Source organism: Glycine soja, chromosome 13 (genome assembly GCF_004193775.1).
Source record: "Glycine soja cultivar W05 chromosome 13, ASM419377v2, whole genome shotgun sequence".
Classification (NCBI taxonomy): Eukaryota; Viridiplantae; Streptophyta; class Magnoliopsida; order Fabales; family Fabaceae; genus Glycine; species Glycine soja.
Window position 1 is genome coordinate 23,477,668 of NC_041014.1, and position 16,914 is coordinate 23,494,581.

At 29.8% G+C, this 16,914-nt stretch overlaps 1 protein-coding gene across 2 annotated transcripts; it reads left to right on the forward strand.

Annotated features, from left to right (window-relative positions):
* The first annotated feature begins 7,398 nt into the window (after positions 1–7,398).
* On the forward strand, positions 7,399–8,775 carry LOC114380803 (ethylene-responsive transcription factor 1B-like). Of its 2 annotated transcripts, XM_028339855.1 has the most exons (2): positions 7,399–7,469; positions 8,018–8,775. In XM_028339855.1, the coding sequence occupies exon 2, from the start codon at positions 8,033–8,035 to the stop codon at positions 8,627–8,629; it is 597 nt and encodes a 198-aa protein (XP_028195656.1). In that variant the 5' UTR covers positions 7,399–7,469; positions 8,018–8,032; the 3' UTR covers positions 8,630–8,775. The 2 variants fall into 2 exon arrangements, with proteins under 2 accessions (XP_028195656.1, XP_028195655.1); XM_028339854.1 differs by lacking the exon at positions 7,399–7,469 and having other exon boundaries at positions 7,952–8,775.
* Positions 8,776–16,914: the final 8,139 nt, after the last annotated feature.

Genomic DNA, 16,914 nt, shown 5'->3' on the forward strand with positions numbered 1-16,914 from the left:
CACAACAATGACACCTTAACTCGAGTTCAAAATATCAGCTTTAAACAATCATAACCACCGTGGGTTCAATGAGAAGCACGAGGGCAAGGGCAGAATGGGAACACTTCGATTTGCAACCAATTTACAGTAACTTTCACTCTCTTTCACCCTATTTTTTAGATGAAAGAGTATTCATGTGGGTCCCGAGAATTGTCACCGTGTTTCAGCTCATTTTCATCGCTTTTCGTCCGTTCCAAACGCAAGGGGTGAAATAGTTTCAGCGCATTTCATCGATGCAACACTTTGAGCGCATCACTTACGTTCAAAATTATTTTTTTTATTTATGTACAATTTGCTCCATTACATTAGTTTCAAAATATTTGTTTTATAATTTAAAATTTATAAATATCTATTACTTATATTAATTCTATTTTATAAAATAAAATATTTATTTTAGAATCTATTACGAAAAATTAAATTTTTTATCTTTTTAAGATTTTATTTTAATGTGTCAATGTATCTTGTTTATTTGTTTTGATATTGTTGTAAGTTATTTCTAATGGTGAGATTTTTGTTGTTTGTTGTATAAGGGAATTTATGCTTATATATTTTTTTCTCCTCTTCAAAAAATACATAGTCGAATAAATCATTTGTGTTTTCTTTCTCTTTGGATTTTATCTTTTCCTTATTTATAAAAATTTATTTTATTTTTTAGAGTAAGAGCATTAGTGTTAAGAAGATTAGGGGAATCTGTTCACTGCACACAATCGTCAGAATCAACGGGTGTACCTTGGAGAAGAGCGCAATCAGGTTTTTTTATGAGTGTAGTGAGCACGTTTTCTCTCTAAAGATAACGTTTGCGCGATTCAACTCATGCTAATTATTTCTTTTCCTAATTTATTTGTTCTTTGTACTTATTATATGATATAGTACTTGATTCATGTTCTGTCAATTAAAGTTATTTTGTTATTATTTTTGTTATTTAATGCAGACTTTGTATTTTCTTTTTATTTATTTATTTTATTTTAATTTTCTAACAGAAAATTATTATATAAAACATAATTTAAACAAAAAAAATCATCAACATGGTAAAAACGTGAGAAATGTGAATTCACAGAACATTAGAAGATTTCAAAAATCAAATATCAGATTTAGTTGGATTCTATATATTTTATGTAAGTAAGTATAATGACACAAGTTTAAGGAACAAGTTTGAGCGCATTTCATCGATGCAACACTTTGAGCGCATCACTTACGTTCAATTTTTTATTTATTTATTTATGTACAATTTGCTCCATTACATTCTTTTCGGAATATTTGTTTTATAATTTAAAATTTATAAATATATAATATTTATATTAATTCTATTTTATAAAATAAAATATTTCTTTTAGAATCCGTTAAGTAAAATTAAATTTTCTATTTTTTTAAAATTTTGTTTCAATGGGTCAATGTAACTTATTATGTTTCTTTTGATATTTGTAAGTTGTCTTCAAGGTGAAATTTTTGTTATTTGTTGTATAAAGGAATTTATGTTTATATATATCTCTTTTCTTTTTCCTAGAAAACACACCACAATTTGTGTTTCTTTCTATCTGGATTTTATCTTTTCCTTATTTAAAAAAAACTTATTTTTGAGAGCAAGATCATTAGTGTTCAGACGATTTGAGGATCCGTTCACTACACACAATCGGAACCAACCAACTGGTTGTCGTATCTTGAGAGATGAGCGCAATCAGATTTTTCTATGAGTGCAGTAGACAGATTTTCTCTCTAAGGATAACGTTTGCACGCTTCAATCCAGACTAATTATTTCTTCTCCTAATTTATTTTTTCTTTATGCTTATTATATAATATAATACATTGTTGATTCATGTTCTGTCAATTAAAGTTATTTTGTTATTTAATTCTGGCTTCACATTTTCTTCTTATTTATTTATTTTATTTTAATTTTCTAACAGAAAGTTATTATATAAACATAATTTAAACAAAAAACAATCATCAACATGGTAAAAACGTGTGAAATGTGAATTCATAGAACATTAGAAGATTTCAAAAATCAAATATCAGATTTAGTTGGATTCTATATATTTTATGTAAGTAAGTATAATGACACAAGTTTAAGGAACAAGTTTCAAGTGTTAAATTACTTTTAAAAAAAGTTTAAAATAGTATCCCAAAATAAAAAACTATCATTATTTTAAAAAATTATTTTGATTCAGTTTAAAAATAAAATAAAAAACTAAATTATACTTTTTAATAGATAATCTACTAAATTGAATATAATAAAAAAATAAAAAATAAAAATGTATTTTAATCCTTCTAAAAAAACTGTATTTTAGTCTAGGGGCATATCCATATATAAGTTAATAATAATAAATTATAAGTTTTGTGGATCAATTTAACATTTAGTTGTGCGTGAAAGCATACTTTTCATACTTTTTTACATATTTTGGGATTAAATTAGATTTTTTTTCCAGAAATTAAATTATTATCACCTTACACTTTTGGGGATAAAAATGATAATTTATCTTTTTATTTTATTTTTTATTGAGCTACATATCTTTGTTATTGCTTTTGTGATTATGTATGCTATGTTTGGGTAGTTTTGCATTTTTGGTTTTGAAATTTTTAAAAACTAAAACTAGTTTTAATTTTGAGTTTTTGATTTCAATTTTGTTGTTGTTAGTTTTAAAAATCTCTTGCAATTGAAGAAGGATAAAATAAAATGAATCATTTGTTCTACCTTATCATGTCCCACAATGAAATAATGCAATACAAAAATGACTCATAAAATAATTAAAAAAAAAAAAATAATTAAATCCATAACGATGACCGTGATAATAATGATAACAATTATATTGGTGAAGGTGTTGGTGGTGTGGTTGGGGCAAAATGGTGGTGGTGGGGGCTATAGTGGTGATGGAATGGTGACAGTGAAGATGAAGGTGATGATAGCAATGATTGTAACAACAGTGACAATGATGTTTGGTGGCGACGGTGATGATGGAATGGTTGTGATGGTGGAATGCTAGTTGTGGTAGCGATGATGTGCTTTTTAAAATTAAAAATTAAATTTACAAAATAAAAATTCATGGTTTAAAAAATGAATGCAAAAGTGTGTTGAAAATGAGTTAAAAATTCTTCAACTCCATTTTTACTAAAAATATTTTATTTTAAAAATTACATTTTAAAACCAAAAATAAAAAATACATTTTAGTTTTTGTGATTGCTTAAGTAGTTGGGTTGGACCAGGTAGGTTCATGAACAAAATCCAATGTGTGGGATTTTTCTTATGCAAATTGCTATTCCCAGCCCCAAGGTTGCTATTCAAATTCCCTGTGTGCTTTAATTTTGTTTTTTTAAATACTTTTTATGGAAAAATAATTTTGTTGATGATATACAGAATGTAATCTTGGTTCTGTTGTGTAAAATACATAATAAAATCATGATTCTTTTGCATACACTGATATGAAAATGTGATTTCTGTTGTGTATTTTGTTAAATGAAAATTGTTTCTATTGTGTTAATTTTTTTCAATTTTTTAATTATGTATAGATATAAGTTTTTTAAGTAATCAAATTAATGATGATATAAATTATTTCTTTAAAATTGAAAATAAATAAATAAAGATACAATTTAACTTTTTTCAATACTGATAAGAGTATCATGTAGATTAGGGACTAAAAGCATATAGTTTACCCATTATCTTTTTAATTAAAATTTAGGGAATAAAATAAAAAATATTAAAAAGTTTAGGGACTAAAATATAGTTTACCCATTATCTATTTAAGAACATCTCTAATGGGAGTACTTACATGAGGTACTTAACTTTAAGAATTGTTTAACTTTTTTTCCATTGAAGCATATGAAATGAAGTTGCTTATATAGTCACCATTGCTTATCAAACAATCGTTACTTAACAATTTTATACCATAATAACATATTTTCCAAGCATTCTAAAATTCACAAAATTAAATTAAACACTCATTTTAGCAACATGGACATTGAAATCAATTTTTATGTAGTGTTTAAATATACGTGAAATTATATGACCTATAAATCATCTAAACAATTATGTATTATAGATGCTCTAATTAAAATTAAAATATCTTGACAAAAGTTACCATTTATAAAAGTAATTGTATTAATTATTAAGTAAAATAGGCAATAGAAACGATATTGCCTATTTTATCAATGTAATTGTCTTTCCGTAACAAATGTATTTTTGAAAAAATACACGAGGATTGAAACAATGAAAAATCAGGTACTGCACAAAGCTTTTTCTTTCCTTTTCAATTTTTCAATTCTCGAACGGCGAAACAAGATGTCTTTAGAAAAGTATTTTCCAAAATATAAAATCTCTAAAAACAAATATTCCAAAAAGTAATTTCTGGAATATAACAAGTTCATTCCAGAAAGTAGTTTCTAGAGTTATTTTAGAGATTTCTACTCAGGAAATATAAAGTTCCAGAAACTACATTCTAGAATTTAAAAATAATCATGTTTTTGAAAAATCATTGTATTGGTTTATATTTTTAATCTACTTTCCTTCATAACTTTATTTGTTTTAATTTTTTTTTCTCCTGTTTATGTTAGTTAGATGTCTGACTTGGAGAAAAGGCACAATTGTGATGGGCAAGTCTAATAACCATAACATGTCATGTCATCAAAAGTGATAGTCATCTATCAATAGGCAAGTGGAAGGAGCTAGTCTCTCACTGCCACCACTCAGCAAATGCAGATAATAGATCTTTGTCCACCATTTGGTAGCTACAATCAAGAAGTGGTGCTAAGCCAGAGTTCTGTAACACTTTTGTATATGTTGATTCTTGATGTCAATTTTTTTTTTTTAGTTTTCGTCCATGATTGACAACCTTAAGTGCACCACGATCCTGTAACCAAATAAGTTTTGGGATTTGATATTGCAAGAATTATTTGAACATTAAATTTATAAATCAATCAATGACAATTAATTACTACCTCTTTGTTCCATAGGCGAGTAGCAACATGATTTGAAAAATGCCTAAGGACCGAAAAATCTTCAGGGCCTCCTGGAAAGCTCCCTAGTGCCTGAGAGTTTGCATAAGCATTTACTAGGACCTCTTGAGGTTCCTCGTGATCATTAACTACATGTGCTTGAGCATTTGCACGTTGTCTATGTCGTGCAACCTTTCCACCTCTTGTTTTTGCCATATCTGAATATTTAACAACCTACTTTTAAAGACTTGATATTTATTTCTAGCATGAAAAGTCTAACAACAAAAGCATTAATTTGTTGATAAAAAAATACCCTACTGTAAAAAAATTAAAAAACACCCTGCTATGTCAAAAATATTATATTTTTTTAAAAAAATACCTTGTTGTATAAAGACAAAGACATACATCTCAATACATATAGTTGTGCCTTCACAAACTACCAAACATAAAGATCTATGTACTTTTATATATATATATATATATATATATGTGTGTGTGTGTTTGCATATGCAGGTCAGCACCAAACCTATATGCATCAGACCCTAACCAAAATGAAAATCCCACGGGTGTACTAAGACACCAAACCTGCATCTCCCAAGCACATATCTATTGTCAAGAAACTTGTTACGTCAGATATACTTGCTAGTACATATATAAACAGCAAGGTACATATTAATTTAATAAACAAACTTGCTGATTCATAATTCAACTTCAATAATATTAAACTTGTTTACTTGAGTTATGTGGTGGTGTCTATATACTCAGTAAACAATTTTAAAACCAGAAATGAAAACCCAACATCTATTTCTAATAATTCAACAAAATTCAGTTCTCATAACAGTGACAGATACATGAGACAAACACCCAAAAAGCTCCATAAAACTCAAACAATAAATCGTATGAAATCCAAAGTCTAAGCACTAATACAAAGGGATAATCTTAAAAAAGAAGACTAACGCAAGTAGAATCCTCGCAATCGCAGGCGTAGCTGGTAGCAACACAGTCAACCATTTGGAACGATTGGAATGGTGACAGAGACACACACAAATAGAGTCACGAGAGACCAGAATCGCGAGAAAGGTGGAGGGCTCACGATGACGGAGAAGTACACAGGTAGAGTCGCTGGATGTTCATGGTGACGTCCCAGATAGGAATCCAAGGTGGAAGAAGCTATTCGTCTCGCTGAATTGACAAAAGCTTCGTTGGTTGGTTGTGGTTTCAAATTGAAACCCAACGTGCTAGGGTTTAAGAGGGCTTGCAGCATGCACATAACAGCATTACAAAGAAGGGGAATGTCTCTGCCATGAGAGAGCAAACAAATTTGGGGAAGAAGAATGGGATAAAAGAGAGAAAGGTCATTTACGTAATGTAACTTTTGACAAAAGGAAGGTGAGTGTACTCAGCAAGAAAGGGAATGAATATAGCAAATGCTTCTTTTTATTTGTAAGTGGATCAACATTAAATTTGTCTATGAGCTTGAAAAAAGATGGGCTTAGTGATTTAGTTGAGATCCTTTCTATTTGAACCCTTTTTTCTACACACTCTTTGCATTTTCGCATTTGTCGTTATTTAATATAACTATCATATTATTAATGTATTTTGTTCTCATATTAGTAAACATTGTGTTTCGTTGCAAATTTATTTCCTTCATTTTATATTTTTCATCAATACATAATATTTTTATTCATCAATTGGATTGTTTTTATTCATATAAATTTATGTTTATAATAAGAGTGATGTAATATCATCTTGTAAAATCCTTCTGTTTATACCTGTTGCAGTTTGGATAATTTATACATTCCCACAGAAACAGTTAACATCGTTTTGTTCATGGTTGTAAGTATAGTAGTACATCTCATACCATGGGATGAAGTTTTTTTTAGTTATATATATATACATATTTTTTTAAAAATAAAATTGAATAATTTATGCTTCGACATCTGAGAACACGCACAGGTGTAGGCACATGGTGCTTTGTTTGGATCTGAATTCTATTTTAGTCACATTTATGTAATTTTATGTAACACGCAAGCTTCAAGGCTGCACTATTATTTAATTTATTATTGCCAGAAACAGTACAATAAAAATAACTTTTCTGTTGCCCTATAAAATTTAATATAATTTTAGTCCATTTATTTATTATAAAGTAATAGGATTTTAGTTCTTTGTCAACAATTAAAAACAAATATTTGTTAATAAATATAAAAACTATATATATATAAATTTTTTACAGAGACTAAAATGAATATTTTGAAATATTTTTTGCTTTTATCCTAAAAATAATTTATGCAACGACATCTGGGAGCACGCACAGGTGTAGGCACATGATTATTTTGTCTTGATCTGAATTCTGTTTTAGTAGTCAACATTTATGTAACATGCAAGCTTCAAGGCCGTATATTATATATTGCTGAAAACAAGATTTAAAAACATTAGCCTATATGAATCATTGATTTCCGTTAAAAGTCGCTCTTGAGTACGATAATACTCATGACAGATATTTTTGGCAGGTATGCATCCTCCCTGAATTTATCTACAGATGTTTCTGGAATTTAATAAATAATTTTGCTTCTTTAATTTTATCTTTAGGGTACAGCTAGAGTACTTATGAAGTAAATTAATTTGTCTATAAACTCCAACGCTTAATTTTTTTATACTAAAATTATAATTCATTAAGTGAAGAACTTTTAAAGAATCTTTGTATGATGTGTTTTTAACGGGATAAACTTCATCTATCATTAAGCGCATAGATCAACTTAGAGGTTGTTTTAATTTAATTAGTAATATCAAATTTGAATCCCGACTGAAACACAATTGCTCCTAGATTTCATCTATCCAACATAAATTATTAATTATTTTAAACCCCAAGTGGTAAATCTTTCATAAATATCCCTGCAGATGCTCCTAAAAAATTAGCATTAAGATTCCTACATTAAATAACCCAAATTAATTAATACCGGAATTAGATACTGGGCTTTAAATTATAGCCGAGAGGGGGAAGAAGCAAGACAGAAAACAGCTGCCTAATATGCCTACTAATTCCCCTTTGTTTCATCAGAATCCAGATTGGAACATGTTGCAGGAGCCTTCAGAAATTTTGTTCGATTCATTCTCAAGCAATCCTGTTCGAGACACCGTCCACGATTTACTTTCCTTCGACATGGTTGACTTCTCCACGCCACCAACAGAAGGAAATCACAACAAGACAAAGCAATTGGTGGTGAAGTCTGAAGTGCAGAATAAGGAAAGGTCATACATAGGTGTGAGGAAAAGGCCTTGGGGAAAATTTGCAGCAGAGATCAGAGACACAACGAGGAATGGCACTAGGGTTTGGCTTGGAACCTTTGAGAGTGCAGAGGCTGCTGCATTGGCTTATGATCAAGCTGCATTTTCCATGAGAGGCCACGATGCTGTGCTCAATTTTCCGGTCAAAAGGGTCAAAGAGTCTTTGCTAGAGATTCAATATGGTTGCAGCAAAGGGTGTTCACCAGCTCTTGCTATCAAGGAGAGGCACTACATCAGACGAAAATTGTCATCAAAAGCTAGAAAGTGTAGAGAGAATAAACAGGAATCAGAGGCACCAACACCAAGTGTGGTTGTGTTAGAGGACTTGGGAGTTGAATATCTAGAGCAACTTCTAAGCATATCGGATCAAAGTGTAAGCTTATAATCTACCTTGAATAAGGGTTTATTTGGATGAGTAAATTTATGAAATATTTGTTCTAGCTATAAGCTTATTACATGAGAGCTATTATCAGAGGCTTGACTATTAAGCTTGCTGAAATAAGTTTTAAAAAAATATATTTTATTGATAAATTTTATTGTGAAATTTATTAAAGTAAATCAACAAGAGCTTAGAAGAAAGTGAATTTATTTTTCTTGTTTGCCTTTGGTTCTTTAATTTACACCACTAATATGTTCCTGAGAAAGCACTTGTATGCTGTTATTTCTTTGTAATAAGCCTTGTGCCATTTTCCTCTTAATTACAACATCGATGCCTGATGAATATTCAATAATAATTTTATATCTACATGTTGTATGAGAATAACATACTATAATTTTTTTATTGACAAATATTAATCGTTAGTATTATTAATTTTTGTTAGTAGAAAAAATTAAATTCATAATCCTTTTTCTCTTTTAACCACTCAACTCACATTATATTTCCTTAACACACCACAAAAATGATTAAGGAACCGCCTCAATAGGGAACAAATTATATTACCAAAGGTTTGGTACATTTCTTTGTTTTACATATCAAGTCTCGCTTCTCCTCTTCTTTCCCATCGGGCAGTCACTAGTAAATATATCACTTGTAAGCATTATTTTTTGTTGTCTCACATTGGACAAATAAAAACAAGTAAAAATGTATATATACATTGGATAGTTGAATTCAATTGATTTCAACTTTTTGAAGAATACACTTTTGATGCTTGATATAGATCCAGCCCAGTCCACACTCTTTCCTTATTGGGTTTGTGCAAAAATTATAACATGATATCAAAGCGCAATATTGCCCGCTAAAAAGAATGAAAAAAAGAGTTTTTTCGCTAAAAAGAATGAAAAAAATAGTTTTTTCGACTAACATGGTACACAATATCGATGCACAAATCATAATTGAGACAACAAAGCAACCAACCTAGTTAGACTTGAGGCTAGGGGAAGTTATCTAAACAAATACAATCCAATTCAATTCTCACAATCACATTGTCAATATCTTGCAATTATCAAATAAAGTATAACAAAAGTACCACATTTGGGTTGACTATATTATGCGCAAAACCATTAGGATGAGGAAAAATGGTCAACGAAATATCCATGTACATCTAGAAGCTTGTTAAACAAAAAACTACTCAGCACAACCCTTAAACACATACATATTGGATGATGAGTGTGAGTGTGAGTGATATGATGGTCACAATCTATTTTATTTGCTGAAAAACTCTATGTTAGAATCCAACCAATTAAGGGAGAAATGACACTCAAAAGTATAACAAATTAAAAAGAAAAATTTCCATCTTTGCCTTTGAACCAGGAATGCAACCAACAATCTCATAAATTAATTAAGAATCAATTGGATTTATACTAGGTCAGTCTTTGGGAGCACATCCTCTGCCCGAGACTTCTACCAGCCAAACACTATCCTAACATGTTCTGGTTAATGGGACGTCGGTGAGTAGCCTGATGAGCACAACTTTGTCGTAGACCACCTTGTCCCAAGGATTTCTATTTCTGTCCAAGTCATTTGAATGGCTTAGGGCACGATGTATGTAGCTTTTCAGAGAAACATGAATTTTCCCAACTCCTTTTCTGATGTCGTCCTTGTCAAAAAACCGAAGGATTCATTGTCATAACTGGAAGACAAAGGTCAAAATACTTGGGGTACATCAATGTGGCCTTGGCCACCTCTAACTCTAAGTCAGACCAACCACTCAACTTGCATCTCCACCCTCTGTGGCCATAAGCCCTACTTGAAAGCTCCTCATTTGTTTGTCAAATATCGAGATCTTAATCTTTGACCTGCTTGATTCACCTTAGTCTAGGGGATATGATGTCCTCCAACACAGTTCCTCTAAAGCAACTTTTCCCAAGGTTGCCAAAATCGCAACCTTATTAGTCACCTTGGCTCTACTTGAGGGGCATTTCCCTTAGGCTTTGTTTGATAGGGGAGAAGACATAGAGGATAAAGAAATAGAAATAGGATGGAAGTATAGATTGTTTGGTTAAATAAAAGTTGTTGAGTAAATAAAAAAAGAAAAAGAAAAAATTAATATGATTTTTTTAATCCTTTGGTCAGTATGTATTTAATTTCTTTTTATTTGTTTTTTGTTTTAAACTTGGTGATTTTTCAAAACCTAGAACATATGGAGAACTACACGATTTGGCCATTTTTACCCTTTGATTTGTATGAGGGAAAATAATGAACCAAGGGTAGGCAACAACCACAAGAAGCACCACACCAAATGGAGGAGATGCACAGTAGATAACTGAACGTACAAATGATGTATCACGTCGATATGAGGTTATTTTTGTATCCTTACATGAATAGTGTAAAATTCTTCTCATTTCACGCATTCTATCGAGGAAAGCTTCTTGACTGGGCTCAATTCCAAATTAAAAAAATTCTTGCTTATTTAAACTTTAACAAAACAGGGAAATTCATGATTTTTAGTGCCCTTTTCTTCTCTTCCCCTATCTTCTTTGTTGTTTCACCTCTATCAAACAGAGGGTTAATTCTGGTCGAGTGAGGGCGCACCTATTGCATTTGGAGCCCTATGTACGTTGGGTGAAAAAGATATTTAATCTATCAATTTAGTCGAATTTCTGCGCATATGCATCGGTTCAATGCCTTTTGCAATAACACTACGTTATCCTTAGCCATTGCGCCAGAAACCACATCTCATGGTCGTAGTTTTTCAGTAAACCACTAACAAAATCAAATAGCAGTAAAAATGGAGAAAGTAAATGGCATGAAAACATGACCGAGGAGACAAGGAGATCATCAAAAATTGCACAGACTCTCGGTCGAGGAAGGATGTATGAAGATGATATCATCTAACGTCACTAGATAGGATTTTAAATTCAAATTTATTGCAAATGTTTCAAGCCATGTTTAAACGTCAGAGGTAGGTAAAAAGCTCACCATTCATGACATGTCACATATCCCACAAGAACCAGATCAAAAGGCGATAAGATGTCAACTCATTCATCGATTGATGTAAACGTACACGGTGTTTATTTCCCTGAAACTTTCCAACATTTTCAAGCTTTAAACCAAGTGTCGTTTTGTTTATGAAATTATATTGACTTAGGGGTAACTATTTTAAATTGGCCTCCGAACTATAAGCTTGTCGTTCCATCGCTTTACAAACTGGCCTTGGAGGGTATACCCGACATCATTCGTTGTACATTGCGACATCTTTTCCTACTCATGATATATTCTACTTAGCTTAGGAAGACCGACCAACTTTGACGTATTACCGATATACATTATGAACACCTTCGTTGTGCGATCCTCTCTAAGCTAGTTGAATGACTTCGACCTCATCAAGCATTTTGTGTGACTGTAACTATCTTGCCACGTGGCTCAGAAATTACAGTAACCATTAACGACTTCTCCCACTAAAAGTTCCTCTATTTTTTTTAATGTTAATTTCTTAGTATAAGAATTCGAATCTATGATCTTTTCTTCTCTTCCTTTTTTTTAACCACCAAGCTAACCAATCTTAAGATGACTTGGTCTACCATGTATGTTCCTTATCTTCACTTTTCACTCACCTCTTGTTAATATGTTGAAATTGATTTGCATTGGAGTTCATGTAATTAATTAGTGACTACTTGTTTATGGTGAAAATTCATTTGAATAATAAAAAATAAATATGTTGATCTTCCATTCTTGATTTTAATCACCCACAAACAACTTATTTTATTTAGTGAGACAAAATCATAATTATGAGTTGTTTTTATTTAAACTAACAGTGTTTTAATTTTTAACTAGGAGAAGAATGAGATTAATTTAAAAAATTATTTGAACAAATAACAATGCATTCATAATGTTATGCAAAGTTAAAATATTTTCATAAGTAAAGATATAATTGTTTATGAAATCAAAATAGAAAATCATTCGATTATATTCACAATCAGAAAACTAGGTGAAACAAATATCTTAAGAAATAAAGATATATCGCTAATGAAATTGAAACATAAATTCTTTGATTATGTTCATAATAAAAAAACTATGTGAAACAAATATCTTCATAAATAAAGATATATCATTGATGAAATCGAAATAGAAATTGTTCGTTACGTTCACAATTAAAAAAATTATGTAAAATTAAAAGTATAATTGTTCTTGTAATCAAAATGCAATATGAAATGAAAATAAAAATAAAAGAGTAAGAGTTTGGAGAACAAATGTAAGAGAAGAGAATGCAATAAATTAAATTGATCAAAAGAAATTGAATGACAAAAAAGATAAATTGTATTAAAATCTGAGTTTGAACATACATGTTACTAGAACGGGTAGCTTTTTCCTGTGCGGCATGATGGTATAAATAGAACTTGTGTAAATGTTCTCCCCAGAGAAAAATGGCTAATGGCATGCCTATTTATAGTTTCTTGATTCAATGATCGAAATACAAGATTTATACATTTGTGCAACTTATTTAAATAGACTATCTAAAATATTGATAATTGTCTTCATTCCGTCCAGAAAAACCATTGATAACTATTTTTTTTTGTTTTTTAATAAAAAACTACTAATAATTGTCTTCATATGCATGATAAAAAACGATGTGTCTTCAATAAATTTTTGTTTGTGTCTTCGAATGATTTGTCTTCAGAAGCTCTTTTTACCAATTGAATTCACCAAATACTTGAAAAAAATTTCAATGTTTGATCAAGTAAATCTCTTTATCAACTTTTATATTTTGATTGTTCATCAAAATGAGTAGTACACTTCCTGTACGTTTCTTTTTCTTTATCAATGTTTACATTTTGATTGTCCATCAAAATGAATGTTACACCTCCATCAAACTTCTTTTCAATTGTTCAATTAAAATGAACATTACACTTCTAGTAACTTTCTTTTGAATTGGTAATTAAATCCTCATTCATTTATGTAATCGAATGACTTACAAATCTTACTGAATAATATATATGTACTTGATTCTAATGTCAATACTTAATTATAATATCAACTTACACAAAATTACTTTCGATTCAATCATAATATAGTCATCTTTGAATCATCAATCGAAAATAATATTTTTCATGACAAATCGAATTAGTCAATTTTTGAACATGACATAAAATATTTACCCTTAAAAAATTTTACTCAGTCCCAACACCACCACCAATTTCTTCTTTCTCTGTCGTGTTGTTGTTGTGTCCCGCCACACGTCTCCACCGCGTTACATATCCGTCTTGGTTGGTGCCACTGAGCATCTCTAAATCCTACACCTTTATTCCTATAGTAAATATCTTCCGATGAAACAAAACAAAAGTTAAATATTCTTGCTTGTTAAACGTAGTACTTACATTACATGTTTTTACTGCTGCCCGTTGCCCCGTTCCTCATGCCTGAAGTCCAGGTCCCGCAATTTGTCGTCTTCTTGATGAAACCTATCAATATGTGCTAGTACAGTGGAAGATATATGAGATGATAAAGAGCAATATATATAATGAGTATTTTCACATTGGCGAAAGCACTATAGTGAAATGTTTTTAGGCAAATATATCAAATGAGTGATCAAAGTATTTGAGAATAAGTATTTTAGAAAGTCCAACAATAATGACATTGAGTGTCTACAAAATTAGGGGATGCACTGATGCACATGAGTTTCCCATTATTTTAGGTATCATTGACTATATGCATTGAGAATGAATAATAAAGCATCCTTAACATAGAGGAGTCAATTTTATAGAAGTCAATTTTATAGAGATAATCATGACAAACCAAATATTGTTCTAGAAGCAATGGCTTCATAAATTGACTTATGGATTTAATATGTATTCTTTAATGTTTTTAGTTCAGACAATGACATAAATGTCCTTAACCAATTTAATATTTTGTTTTTAAGGATTAACTTTTGAGATACAATATACGAAATGAAATCACATATGACAGGAGATATTATTTAGCACATGCCACTTTTTAAGAATAGGCTACATTTGTAAAAATTATCTCAATACCACGAAGAGAGAGAAAATAAAATTATTTATCCACATCAAGAAGAAAAGATGTTGAGGGAGCCTTCAAATAACACAACTCAAATAACTATTTATATATATATGCATTTTTCTTAATTAAGTACCAACAAGATCTAGGTCCTAGTTAGTTTTTACGGGTTCGAGTTATATTTTGAGCCATTCCAATCCTGTTTCAATGTTATATATTATTTTAAAATTATGTATAACTTTTAAAATAAGTATATATTCATAATACAATTTCTTAATTTATAATAAATAATTTTTTATAACATGATATTATATTTATGTTAATATTATTTTTAAAAATATATTACAAAATATACATTAATTTTTATTGTATATTTCTTTTATTTTATGATTTAATTATATAACATTAAGATTCATATATCATGTTCATAGATTATGTCGATCGACTTGATCTAATCTCATATGTTGTTAAGTGTTAATTGCGAGGATTTATATGCTCAAATAAATGATTCTATTAAAATTTTAAATCACTTAAAAACACAACCCTTCCAAACCCATCACCCATAATAAAAATATTCTCTGAATTTATAAAAAAAAGTCAAGAATTTATATTTACACTTCCTTCAATACACATGTAAAAATTTAAATTTAAGTTTTGCTGATGAATGCCCTTAGGAAAATAGTTAAAGAATCAATAGATAAAATGTTTTTATTATTAGAGTTGTATACAAAAGAGTATATTATTGTTATTCTATTACTTGATCCGTTCCTTTTTATTGTCTTTTAAGGTTTCTAAGTAGAAACAAAAAAACAATATTTTTTTTATTCTAATAAAATAGGTAATTATTAAGTTTTCAAATCCTCCACTTTTTATTTCTATTTCACCTTAAATGCATATAAGTAAATTGATTAAAATTAGGTAGAAAGTAAAGGTATACTTAATAAAAGAATAATTAAAATATTATCTTAAACTTTGAAAATAATAAATAAGTATAAACAAAAATCTTGTACATATTCAACAAATAAAAAAAAAGAGGGAGTATACTTTCTAATGAAAACTTTTTCCTTTTGATTTTTTAACTAGCTAGTGTCTTGTAAAGACATTTGTTACCATTTTTCTTTTAGTTTAATTACTCATTTAGTTTCCAAACTTATCAAATTTAATCCCTATAATTAATAAGTGGTTTTTTTTAGTCTTCTTTACTATATTTTTTAATTCCCAATAGGTTCCTACCGTTAAAATTGTTTAACACTGTTAACCGATATTGGCAAAACTCTCTCTGCACCGCACCACAAAACTCCCTCTGCATTTTGAATTCATCTCCTTCTCGGCCATTGTCGTTCATTGTTGGGAATTAAAACTCATTGCGATTTGCTGCAACAAGTGTTGACTCATGTCGTCCATTGTTGCAATGAACTGAAAACTCATTGCGATTTGCTGCAACTTCGCACGGCACCTCGCATGACACCTCGCACCTTAATTAACTTTCCTGCCTTTATCCCCTGTTGAAGAAGAACACATCTGGTTTTCAGTTCGTTGCAACAATGGATGACATGGGCCAACGTTTGGTTGCAACAAATCGCAATGAGTTTTAATTCCCAACAATGGACGACAGTGGCCGAGAGGGGGATAAATTCAAGATGCAGAGGAAGTTTTGTGGTGCAGAGAGAATTTTAACGGTAGGGACTAAATTAAATAAATTTGGAAATTATAGGGCTTAATGAGTAATTAATTTTTTTCTTTTTTTACAAACTAAATTATGACCTGTCAAATATGATATTTTATTCTAATTGATTACTAACTTTTAAAATTAAGTATCCGCATTTTTCGTAATCACAAATCTCGTTATCTGCAATCGTCAAACAATAGTATAATGACGCATTCAAAATGCTCAAGCAGCTGCGCTTAATAAAATAAAATGCTTTATACGAAATTAAGGAAGCCCTAACGCTGGTCAAGCGAGGCCGCTATTTATGGAGTAAACCACATATGGGGTTGTTGAGTTGTAAAATTTATGAAAACATTGGCTTTAATTGAAAAAAATTTTATTATCTATATTTCTTTTCCAGATCTATATTTTTTTTCCAGTCTCGCTAGTATTTTTAGATAGCTGATTAAATAATTAATAAATACAAAAATATATTAAAAATTAAGTTAAATATACATGAACAATACTATTAATAAAAATATTTTAAATTTTTTAATAAGCGCTGTTAAATTAGCATTGATTAGCTTTTTTATTTGTAGCTTAAGTTTATAATATATAGTTAAAAAAA